Source organism: Macrobrachium rosenbergii, chromosome 53 (genome assembly GCF_040412425.1).
Source record: "Macrobrachium rosenbergii isolate ZJJX-2024 chromosome 53, ASM4041242v1, whole genome shotgun sequence".
NCBI classification, from domain to species: Eukaryota; Metazoa; Arthropoda; class Malacostraca; order Decapoda; family Palaemonidae; genus Macrobrachium; species Macrobrachium rosenbergii.
The window spans coordinates 24,162,824-24,176,316 of record NC_089793.1 but is presented as its reverse complement, the minus strand read 5'-3'; the positions used below and the strand labels follow the sequence as shown (position 1 = coordinate 24,176,316).

The 13,493-nt window shown below is 37.7% G+C and overlaps 1 protein-coding gene across 4 annotated transcripts in view; it reads right to left on the bottom strand.

Moving 5' to 3' along the window:
* The window catches only part of LOC136834356 (ribosomal protein S6 kinase alpha-5-like), a 187,192-nt gene that overhangs the window by 19,229 nt on the left and 154,470 nt on the right, over positions 1-13,493 (bottom strand). For all 4 annotated transcript variants that reach the window (XM_067096890.1, XM_067096889.1, XM_067096887.1 and 1 more), the window contains one exon: positions 11,045-11,113. In XM_067096890.1, the coding sequence (XP_066952991.1) occupies positions 11,045-11,113 (69 nt within the window). The remainder of the gene's footprint in view (positions 1-11,044; positions 11,114-13,493) is intronic.

Below are 13,493 nucleotides of genomic sequence, written 5' to 3'. Positions count from 1 at the left end.
TGTCACGGACTGACGCAGCTCCCATGACGACAATATTTGGCTTTAATCTCCACTTCCTGATCGTTTATTTTCCCTGATAACACAACTTCCGAAGATATATTATGCCGTGTGCTTCAAATGTCGACTTCGTCTTTATTTATTTACAGCACATTTCACTTTATCTTTTTCTTCTTGCGTTGATTTTGTGTGTCGTTATTTTATCCTGTCTTAATTTATATTGTACTTTTAGTATATTACGTCACATATCCTTTCATATAAGCTGAAATTATTCTCTCCTAAGTTGCAAAAAAAAAAAAATGTAACCTGTAGTTTACATCAATGTTACAATTCTCACTTTATTTAGAATGTCTCATTTGTTGTACTTTTATCAATAGTATCACATATTCTTACTTTTAAAGTAGTCTTTCTCTCATTTGTTGTAAAAAAATGCAACCTTTTATTTACAGCAAAGTCACATTGTTTACATTATGTAAAATGTCTCATTTGTATTATTTTTATCAGGAAGTGTATCCCATATCATTCCCTTTAAAGTAAAATGCAGTCTTTTGTTTATAGCAATGTCCATTTCTTACAATATGTAAAACGTCGCATTTGTTTTATTTCTATCAGGAGTGTGTCGCGTATCCTTCCTTATAAATTAAGATGCGACCTTTTGTTTTTAGCAATGTCACATTGTTCACATATGTAAAATGTCACATTTGTTTTATCTTTATAAATTAAGATGCGACCTTTTGTCTTTTTTAGCAATGTCATTACCCCCTTTGATTTTATTGTTCTTACCCTCATTTATAATGTAAATGTCACATTTGTTTTATCTTTATCAAGATATGTCAAAACATGTGTGTCACATATCCTTCCTTATAAAGTAAAATGCAGTCTTTTGGTTACAGCAATGTCACATTACCCCCCTTTGATTTTATGTCGTCGTTCTTACCCTCATTTATAATGAGGACTATTCTGGGAAAAACTTAGGTCAAGAGTCACACGCTTTTCCCGAGGGAATTGTTATTTCCGGTTTTTTTTTTTTTTAATCTTGGGCACGTCTGCCCTGTGGAATTCTGTACTTGTTGTGAGATAACTTGTTGAATCATTTACGCACTCTGTCAATTAATTGCCGAGTCAAGTTTAAGCAACACCCAAAAGGCTTTAAGATCCATGAGTTCGCTCTCTTCTCTATATCTCTATATATATATATATACATATATATATATATATATGTGTGTGTGTGTGTGTGTGTGTGTGTGTATGTGTGTGTTTGTTGTATATATGTACACATATACATATACGCATGTACGCCTGTATGTATGTACAGATACATACATACAAATACGTATAATACAAATATATATATTTTACGGTCCCTCTTTCTATCCACTAAACATGCGATCTCTCTCATGAAATTCTCCCTTTGTTTCTTCTCCTGAAGGAAGGAAGAAAGGAAGGAAGGACTTCCCTTTTCTTCCGTGTTCCCTCCCAAGACCTCAAAGGAACCGCCTTTACTTTGTAATATAAGCGAGTTATTTTAAAAAGCGATTTTGTAAATCAAGTCATGAAGAACTTCGCGTTGAAGGAGAACCATTAAAGTATCATTGATTCTCGTTCTACAGTATTATTATTATTATTATTATTATTATTATTATTATTATTAGTAGTAGTAGTAGTAGTAGTAGTAGTAGTAGTAGTAGTAGTAGTAGTAGGAGAATCATTATAGAAGTATCATTGATTCTGGTTGTATTATTATTATTATTATTATTATTATTATTATTAGTAGTAGTAGTAGTAGTAGTAGTAGTAGTAGGAACTATCCAGCTACCTTATCACAGGACGCATCTTAAATAGATCAATGCCCGTGAGAAGACAAAGGGTCCGTTATGGAAAGAGCGTTGTAGAAGAGAGCAAACATCGCACCTCTCTCTCTCTCTCATAAGAGTTTTCTTTTCCCCCTCTTTTTCAAGCCGTTCCCCTTCTTCTCTTCTTCTCTCTCTCTCTCTCTCTGCGTTGACGACAAACACCTTCACAAATCATGGCACGGAATTCTGGAATTAGCGAGGGTGCGCACATTCCATTATCTCTTCTCTTTGTACACAGACACGCAGTATTTATGTTTTAGTCTGATTAAGCTAGCAGTAAGTCTGAATATATAGGGAGTATATATATGATATCTGAATATATATATATATTATATATATATATATATATATATATATATATATATTTCTAGTGCATGTGACTCTAATAATTAGAAATCGTAAAATAAGTACTTTATTGATCAGCGTCACTTTCGCCATCGTAAGCCCTATATTTGAAATCCCTCCGTGGCCGTATCATGAGCGACAATAAAGAACCTTTCGTCATCGGGAACAAAAGAATAACACGCACCCTTTCATTGCTGTTGTTGTTGTCTTTGTTTGTGCAATTGTTTAAAACAAAAACAAAAAATAATCAACTAAAGGGACATTATTGTGTCGACTCCAAAAAATCAGGTTATTATCTGGACGACATTTACGGTTGTTTTGTTGTTGTTAGAACCAGGACGAGAAGTAGGTCATATGGGTTGTGGTTATGTGAGTAAGGATAGGATTGCCACTCTTATGATCCAGGGTTCATTAATAAGGCTGTTGACAGTCAGAGTCGTTATTTACAGTTGCGTAAGGCATTACACGAAAGTAATGATTATATGTTCGGCAAGTCGGCCAATTAAGGTTAAACAGGTGTGTGTGTGTGTGTGTGTGTGTGTGGGAGTGTGTGTGTGTGTGTGTGTGATCAGGTAATGAAAAGCACAGCTTTTCAAGAGAAACATGAGAGACATGTACACGAGAAAGAAACAAGAGAGACAGGAACTTGACAGACAGAAACATGAGAGACAGAAACATGAGAAAGAAACAAGAGAGACAGGAACTTGACAGACAGAAACATGAGAGACAGAAACATGAGAAAGAAACAAGAGAGACAGGAACATGACAGACAGAAACATGAGAAAGAAACAAGAGACAGGAACGTGAGAGACAGGAACATGAGAGACAGGAACATGAGAAAGAAACATGAGAGACAGGAACATGAGAAAGAAACAAGAGAGACAGGAACATGACAGACAGAAACATGAGAAAGAAACAAGAGACAGGAACGTGAGAGACAGAAACATGAGAGACAGGAACATGAGAAAGAAACATGAGAGACAGGAACATGAGAAAGAAACAAGAGAGACAGGAACATGACAGACAGAAACATGAGAAAGAAACAAGAGACAGGAACGTGAGAGACAGGAACATGAGAGGCAGAAACATGAGAAACAGGAAAATGAGACGGAAACGTGAGAAACAGAAATATGAGAGACAGGATCATGAAAGACAGATGAGAGACAGACACATGAAAGACAGAAACATAACAAACCATTAGAGACAAGAAAATTAGACAGGAACATGAAAGACAGAAACATGAGAAACAGAAACATGAGAAACAGGAAAATGAGACAGAAACATGAGAAACAGAAATATGAGAGACAGGAGCATGAGAGACAGATGAGAGAGACAGAAACATAACAAAACCATTAGAGACAGGAACATGAGAGACAGATGAGAGAGACAGAAACATAACAAAACCATTAGAGACAGGAACATGAGACAGAAACATGAGAAACAGGAAAATGAGACAGAAACATGAGAAACAGAAATATGAGAGACAGGAACGTGAGAGACAGGAACATGAGAGACAGAAACATGAGAAACAGGAAAATGAGACAGAAACGTGAGAAACAGAAATATGAGAGACAGGATCATGAGAGCCAGAAACACAACAAAACGATTAGAGACACGAACATGAGAGACAGAAACATGAGAGACAGGAACATCGGAGACAAACAAGAGAGACTGCTCTCAGCAATGCTGTAAACTTCTAAGGATTCCCTTGTTGCCAGAATGAGCTGGCCTTCTGCCAGCACGTGTTCTTGCTGTGGGGATTCTCGGAACGGGGATTATTGCAAAATTCAAGAGGCCGAGAGGAACATCTCGAGAGGTACCTTCAACGAGGTGCCTTCCTCGCGGTACCTCCTTCGCCCACTGGTGACTTCGGCCTCGTGATTATTTGATGTTGTCCTCGAACCTTGAGTCCGTAAATTCAGGTGATAACAAAAGGTGAAGGTTTTTTAAATTTTAATTTTCATTTTGTGTTTTTGTTGATGTATTACGCGCGCGCGCGCACACACACACACACACACACACACACATATATATATATTACTTATATTAACCTTGGTTGAGACGTTGTATATATTTCAAAGGGTTCAAATTACTCTCTTCATCGACTTTGATATCAACATGTCATTTCTCCTCCTATTTTAGAAGCTCCGCTCTCTCTCTCTCTCTTCTCTCTCTCGTGATTACCTGTAATTACATCGCTTGGATGTGTGCATAGATGTTCATCTGCCTCAGCTACATATATTTTCATTTCCTTTGCAAATGATTTCCATTTTCCCAAATGACCGGAAAATTTCGAAATTTTTCGTTCCTCAGATAAACTTTTCGTCCTCTGCAGCCCACCTTTCTCTCTCTCTCTCTCTCTCTCTCTCCATGTTTCGTACTTTCGATGTTTATGCTGTTGCTGCTGCTGCTCTCTCTCTCTCTCTCTCTCCATGTTTCGTACTTCTCTCTCTCTCTCTCCATGTTTATTTCTATTATGCTGTTGCTGCTGCTGCTCTCTCTTCTCTCCATGTTTCTGTACTTTGATGTTTATGTTGTTAGCATTCTTCTCTCTTTCTTCTTTCTTTTCTTTTCTTCTTTCTTTCTTTCTTCTTCTTTCTTTCTCTCTCTCATTACCATCATCATCATCATTACCTTCCGCCCTCAGCATTCCACGTAAACCTAATCAGACTCCGTGATTTTCTCAGGGGAGATCGCTGCGTGTGGGTGGAGAGAGAGAGAGAGAGAGAGAGAGAGAGAGAGGGCGGGGGCGGGGGTCCAGTTTCGAAAAAATGTTTGTTGCCGAGGGGAGCAACCGCCCCTCTGCGCTTGCATTTGGCTGCTCGCGAAACATACATTCTTTGTTTATACGTTGTCCTTCTCCCTCTCATTCGCGCCCGTCCCTTGGATTATATTAAAACACTGTGTGTGCGTGTGCGTGTGTGTGTGTGTGTGTTGGGTACGGCTGATTTATTTACGGTTACTAAAACTGGCGTCACAAAAACCCAGGTTACTGACACCATAATGAAATTAAGTAAGAAGTTAATAAAAAGATTTAAAAGGCGTTTCATATAAGAAATATCTAATTTATACATACATATTAGTGTATGTATATACATACATATTCATACATACATACATACATACATACATACATACATACATACATATATGTATATATATATACATATATGTATATATATATATGGGTTGGGTAGTTGGGGGTAAATAATGCAATGTGTTTAGAGAGCTGCTGATGAGTCGTTTTCGTAAGCGTTACGGAAGTCTCGTTAAAATTACGAAAGACGTTACGCTCTTGCTTGCGTTAGTACGCAGTTCGGATATGCACGAGTCTTCGGGTTCCTTCATGCGTAATTAATCGCCTTACGCACAAAGGAGAACGGGGCAGGAAAGTGGCGTATACGCTCAATCTCACCTTCTTGTATACTCTCTTCCCCTCCCCCCCCACGCCCACAGTCACTCACTAGTCTATTAACACCCGTTACATCCTTCATGACAACACCCCCTTCCCCTCCCTCCTCCCCTCTCCTCCCCTCCCTCCCCTCCTCTCCCCGATTATATCCTGTGGCCAAGGAGGTTAGATTCCTCTATTCCAAATTTCATCATCATTTCCCGTGTTGATTTTGTTCTTATCAAATCACAATTTCTGATGGTGACTTTTTGTTATCAATAACATTGCGTTTCATTATCATATTCGACAGTGCTGTCGATCAATAACTACCTATGACATAACGACAGACAAAAATGCTCTGAAATGGAGCATGATTGAAAATGCTCTAGAATAGAGCATGATTGAAAATGCTCTAGAATAGAGCATGATTGAAAATTCCATGGAAAAGAGCATGATTGTAAATGTAAATGCTCTAATGCTCTGCAATAGAGCGTGATTGAAAATGCTCTGAAATAATGCAAGATTGAAAATGCTCTGAAATGGAGCATGATTGAAATGCTCTGATATACAGCATGAGTGTAACTATGACAAATTGCTATACTTCAAAAAAAAAAAAAAACATGACACCAAGGACTGCGGAAATCCGTCCGCGCTCCTATTCCAAATATTCCTGTTACGCGTCGGATACACACAACGCTACGCTGATTATGTGTACATATACACGTCTACACACACACACACACACACACACACACAAACACTCACAGGCTGCGTAAACGGCCAGGTCCCGATGGCTGTATTTGTGAATATTTTATTAGTAAATACGGGAAGTTATATAAGTTGGCTCAGGTGCGCCTGATACCGGCTGAAACACTTCAATCGTTCATGATTTGGGGGAAAGGGGAGGAGTTACACATGGGTACGTACACTGAGTGTACACTGTCGTGTACACACACGCACATTTTATATATTTATATATATATATATATATATATATACACATACATACACACATATATATATATATATATATATAAATACACACACAGTATATACTGTATACATGTATGTGTGTGCATGTTTGTACTCCTAAAATGGAACTACAACACTCTGAAAATGTTCCGTATGAAATCAAAGAGGAAAATGAAATAATTCTGCAAAAAAATTCTAATATTTGAGAGAGCGCAGGAATGAAAAGAGTTCAAAGAGAGGCCGTCCCTATTTCCTTCATGGGAGCTGTTTGAAGAGAATTACTTTTTTTTTCGTATGATTTTTCGAGCTCTGAAATGTCAATGCGACTCTTTGCGATTTAATGAATACGGAGAGGAAAATTTAATGTGAACAATGATTGCCTATACGCAGGCAGGTGTGTGTGTGTGTGTAATATGTGGTATAATATGTATGTATGTATATATATATATATATATATATATATATATATATATATCAGTAAATATGAAAAAAATTTTTCTTGATAATCGTGAATAAATACTTACAATGTTCTTCCGATGATTAGAAAAAAAATATTTTGCAAAATTTTTTTTTTTATATTCGTGAATAATTATGTATAATATTCTGATCATTAGACAGAAACATATTTACAAGGCTGGATGTCCATTGTCTTAGATAAGTCGGTAAAACAGTACTGCTCGTTAGAAACAAAAGTGTCTTCTTCAGATCGTGTTTGAAAAAACCGCTGTCAGCCATAATATCATTCATTACGAATGATTAACCTTTATTTCCTTAGTACAGAGAGTAAGAATTCCCGAGAATGCCCGTCAGTTCTACTCGCGCGATTCCTGTCGAAATTCCAATAATACAAAATTCACAATAACCGGAAGACTCAGAATTCCGTCAGTCTTACTCGCGATTCCTGTTGAAATTCCAATAATACAAAATTCACAATAACCGGAAGGCTTAGAATTCTTCCATTTGCTTCCAGGAAGCTCAGTTGGAATCTCCGCTGTTCCAGGCTCCACCAACCTAGTTGGCCACAGACTGCTCCCGCTCCCCCTTCCTCCTCCACCTTTCTCCCCTCTCTCTCTCTCTCTCTCTCTCTCTCTCGCTGCCATGTTCCATGTCGATAATTCCTGGAGTCTGGGAACGTTGCCTGAACTGCGTGGGTCTTCTTCGTACACGTTTGGACTGCGTTTGTGTGTGTGTGTGTGTGTGTGTGTGTGTGTGTATGTGTATGTATCAAGCTATACCAACACCAGCGACAGATATTACGACATATTCTTCATTCATCAACTCATTCTCCGTCTAATGAACTAATTAGTACGGGTCTTCTTCGTACACGTTTGGACTGCGTGTGTGTGTGTGCGTGTATGTATGTGTGTGTGTTTGTGTTTGTGTGTGCGTGCGTGTGTGTATATCAAGCCGTACCAACACCAGCGACAGATATGATATGTTCTTCATTCTTTACCTCATTCTCCGTCAAATGAACTGATCAAAGTATATCGGGTTCATTCGTCAAACTCATCACCCGCTGTTGTGAGTGTGGCCACTACAGGATTCATCTCCTTTCACTAGCTTTCTCCCCTTTTCGAAATAAAAAGAAAGAGAGCCCTGTTGTCTAGACGTTTAACTTATAAGTCTTTGTTGGGGGTCTTGGTTCCTTCTAATGTCTTCTCCCCGCCCCTCCCCTCCCTCTCTCCCCTTCCTCCCTCCTCCTCCCTCCATACAAAGCCCTTACTTCCTTTATTTGATCTTATCAAGAGGCACCTCCCGTTTCCTTTATTTCATTCTTCTTAGCCATATTTGTTGATTGATGTTTGAAGTTGAAAATTTGGCTCCTATCTCTCTCTCTCTCTCTCTCCACGTTTTAAACATAGTGTTAACTTTCAGCTTATTGTTCTAGCGTGGTCTGTTTCCACATTTTTAACTTATACTTATTCCATCCCCTTTTCCCCCCTCTCTTTCCCGGCCCTCTCTCTCTCTCTCTCCACGTTTTAAAACATATGTCTTAACTTTCAGCTTATTATTCTAGCGCAGTCTGTTTTCACATTTTTAACTTTATTTTTTATTCCATCCTCCCCTCCCTTTCCCAGCCTTCTCTCTCTCTCTCTCTCTCTCTCTCTCTCTCTCTCTTCCTTTGTTCAAGAATCTTCGACGTGACCAAAGCTGGGAGATCTCCCCGAATAAACGCATTCTTCTGCAGAAATCTTCTCCCACCCTCATTAAGAAAAAAAAAAACAATGGCTCATTCGTTTGGTCAATTGTTGATCACTTAGGAAACCGGCAGGTGAAAGTTCAGGCGAAAGACAAAAGGAAATCTTTCGAGTCACACTATACTGTTGCTGCTGCTGCTGCTGCTGCTGCTGCGGTCCACGCATGCGTGAACGTGTGAATAAAAAAAAACCTTTCCCTCCTTCGTTTGACTGACTGGTGTATTATGGATGTACAAATCGCTGTTACGATGTTGGCCAGAGCGGTGGGTGGGTGTCTTCAAAAGCGGTCGTTTTCTTATAGCAAGCAGTATGGTGATTGGCAGCTCCTAAACTTTGCACAAATTTTGTGCATAGTCTTTTTTTTTTATTCTTAAAATATTTCTCTATTCCTTCATTCGTTGAGAGGGGTGGGTGGGTGTCTTCAAAAGCTGGTGTCGTTTTCTCAAAGCAGTGTGTTAACTGACAGCTCGTAAACTTGGCACAATTTTGTGTATGTTTTTTGTTTCTTGGTTTGTTAAATATTTCTCTAATTTTTCAATAGTGAGAGAGGTGGGTGTCTTCAAAAGCTGTTTTGGTTTGAGAGTTTGTTGATTGACAGCTCTTAAACTTTGCACAAGTTTTGTGCATTAGTCTTTGTTTTTTTGTTTCTTGATTTTTAGAATATTTCTCTGTTTCTTCATTCGTTTAGAAAAGTTGGTGTCTTCAAAAGCTGGTGTCGTTTCCTCAAAGCAGTATGGTGACTGACAGCTCTTGAACTCTACACAAGTTCTGTGCATAGTCTTTGTTTCTTTATTTTTTTCATCACTCATTTCCCTGTTCCATCTTTCGTTTTCCTGCTTCATCTGTTGCCATTGTGTGCAAATACTTATTCCCTTTTTAAGTTATTCTTCGTTTACTTAAGACGTTCTCTCTTTTTTTTCACTTTCTCTTTCTTTCAAATAAGGACCTCGTGACTTGTGGCTTCTAGTTGTGTGCTTCTCTTCTCATTTAGAACATCATTCATTAATATTTCTCATGCCCATTTTAATATATATATATATATATATATATATATATATATATATATATATATATATATATATATATGTGTGTGTGTGTGTGTGTGTGTGTGTGTGTGTGTGTGTGTGTGTGTGTGTATTCCCCCGTAGGAGTGTATTGCCGTCAGTGTACCTCACGCGGTGCACTGTAGGCATTAAGGTTCTTCGCAGCGTCTCTTTGGTCCCTAGCTGCAACCCCTTTCATTCCCATTACTGTTCCTCTATTCATATTCTCTTTCTTCCGTCTTATTTTCAGCTGTATGTATGTATGTATGTATGTATGTATGTATGTATGTATGTATGTATGTATGTATGTGTATGTATGTATGTATGTATTTACATATATGTATGTATATATGTATTAGACGAGCAAACAATAACGCATATTCTTTTGATTAATTATGTTACACCACCGTCTTAAAAATTAACGACACAAAGCATTTTGAAAAAGATAACGTGAGTTCTTTATGGTCCGTGATTGCAAAATTATCTTTGTGGAGAGAGAGAGAGAGAGAGAGAGAGAGAGAGAGAGAGAGAGAGAGAGAGAGAGAGAGAGAGAGAGAGAGAGGGGGAAGTCTCATCGCCAGCAAGGTGGCACAGGTGAGCTCGAGGTTTAACAAAGAGAATGAGGTCATTGGGAATAGAAGACTAAGCATAATTAAACAAAGGATATTCATTTTAGTTACTAAATATAAGATTACCGACAGAATATCGAGTCGAATTTCACGTAGAGGTTTCTCGTGTTGTTAAACTTTCTTCAAGTTTACCTAAATAACTAGGTTAATATTTGCTAATGGGGAAACCGAAAGAAAAAATTGGATGTGGTTTAAATTATTATTATTATTATTATTATTATTATTATTATTATTATTATTATTATTATTATTATTATTATTATTATTATTCAGCAGGTGAACCCTATTCATATGGAACAAGCCCACAGGGGCATTTGGCTTGAAATTTAAGCTTCCAAAGAATATTATGGTGTTCATTCGAAAGAAGTAACGGAAGGTAATAGGAAATACAGAAAGAAGAGATCAGAAAATAAAAAAAAATTAACATATTAATAAATAAATAGATAAAAATATAAATAAATTGTTTTAGGGTAATAATGCGTTGCATCCTCGCTTGAACTTTTGAGGTTCCAATTGCAGTAGGTACCGGTTAATCCAAAAGCATAGGTATAGCGGTAGGAGTTTAGAGGATAGTCCGCAGACTGGTAAAAAACGAAAAATATCCTTTCGTACTCACCTCCTGTTCCTAGGACTTTGAGCAGTTCGAAATGGGCCATGTCCACACGACCCTTTCCCGTGAGGTTAACTGGAAGAGAAGAAAAGGGCAAAAGCGTTAGAGACACTATTCAAAAACAGTCACGTTAGTCTTTCACACAATATCGTTGCTCATGTTAGAGGTCTTTCTGTAAATGCATGAGTGGAGTGTTTAAAACGTAAATATTTTTTCGTTTTATATATGTATATGTATGTGTGTGTATATATATAGATATAGATATATGTGTATATATATATATATATATATATATATATATATATATATATATATATATATATATATGTATGTATACAGATAGGTAGATAGATAGATAACGTATGCGTTCCCAACACAGTAACATGAACGTTTGCATGTCCGCCTGCAGAGCAGTTAAAATGATGCTGAGTAAACGCGACCCACCCCAAAAAAGAACTTGACAGTACAGTAAGTAACCAGTGTATATATTTACTCGTTTACTCATCTCAGAGTACCGCAGTAAGGGAAGACTCAGATATGGAGGAGGAGAAGGAGGAGGAGGGGAGGAGTAGGAGGAGAAGGAGGAGGAAGGGAGGAGTAGCAGGAGAAGGTTGAGGAGGAGGGGGGGGAGGAGGGGAGGAGGAGGAGGAGAAGGGAGGGGAGGGGCAGGAGGAGCAGGTTGAGGAGAAGGAGGAGGAGGCGGGGAGAAGGAATAGGAAGAGAAGGTTGAGGTGGAGGAGGTGGAGGAGTAGGAGGAGAAGGTTGAGGGGAAGGAGAAGATTGCGGAGGAAGAGGAGGTGGAGGAGTAGGAGGAGAAGGTTGAGGGGAAGGAGAAGATTGCGGAGGAAGAGGAGGTGGAGGAGTAGGAGGAGAAGGTTGAGGGGAAGGAGAAGATTGCGGAGGAAGAGGGGGAGGAGTAGGAGGAGAAGGTTGAGTAGGAGGAGGAGGATGCCTATACAGATATGGCACGGAACGGAGGAGGAGGAGGAGGAGGAGGAGGAGGAGGAGGGGGACCTTTATGGGCTAATAAAGGTGGCTGCGGGGCAATTTTTAGAAGTCATGTAACCCTGGCCTCCCCTCACCTAGCTATAGATACAGCCTTCCCAATGTACAATGGCCTTCCCTGGGAGATGATGCATGTTGTATTTACACCCTTTCCTTTGTCTTCGGATTAAAGGGTAGGGTACTTTTGTATGCACGTGCTTCGTTTAAGGTATGGTCTCGTGTGTGTGTGTGTGTGTGTGTGTTTAGTTGTCGCTTTGGAAACTTAGAAATGTGAAGTTTTATTGCAGTAATACAAACATTATATACTATATATATATATATATATATATATATATATATATATATATATAAACATTATATATATATATATATATATATATATATATATATATATATATATATATATATATATATATGATTATGTATATATATTTGTATGTATTTATTTGTATGTATTTATATGTCATATACATGTGTATATATACATACATATATATATATATTATATGTATGCATATGTATACATGTGACATTTTTTACGTTCACATATATTAAGCTAGACTTATTTTAAAATACTATTGTAAAATAAGCTAAAATTATTGACTTGTAAATATAAATATATTTCAGTGCTGACTCGTGAGTAACGATAGCGATTCTATGGTTTTATAATAAATCAATAAATAGATATAGCAATTGTAATATTGGTACAATAATTCAGAGACTCTCTCTCTCTCTCTCTCTCTCTCTCTCTCTCTTCGTCTCCGCAAGTCGACTGAATTCGTTTCGCTTCCCACAATGAAAAAAACTCAGACCAACTTTCCATCACTTTCCACAAGCCACACTGTCGGATGCTCGGTTGCGCATGCGCACTGATGGCTTGTTTAATTTTTTTTTTCTTTCACTATAGCAGAAATATAGGTGTTGTTCGTTGTGGAATTAGGAAGAAGAATTATTAGGAATGTTGGTTGTTTGTGAGACACAGACACACACATATATATATATATATATATATATATATATATATATATATATATATATAAATATATATATATATATATATATATATATATATTATATATAATTTTCTGACTCACATCGGGATCGAACTGAGGTCTAAATTGAAAGCCTGGGTTCGATTCCGATGTGAGTGAGAAATTTATTTCTGTTCCACACGTGATTATCTGTTGATTACTCTACTATGCATATAATATAATTTCATATAGTCAGGGAAAGTGATACTTATACTCCATTAACACAAATATTCAAGTACGAACGTAAAAAGACGCGCATGCGCTTCTGCACGTGTACCATATTTTACGTAGCGCGGATAGAATGCCTATGTCTGAAAAAAAAAAGTTGATCCCCCCCAAAGAACTGTGTCATGGGGTGTAGAACGGCCCATCTTCCTCGGGTATTCGTTCCCTTAGAAAGAATCATATAAACAATTATA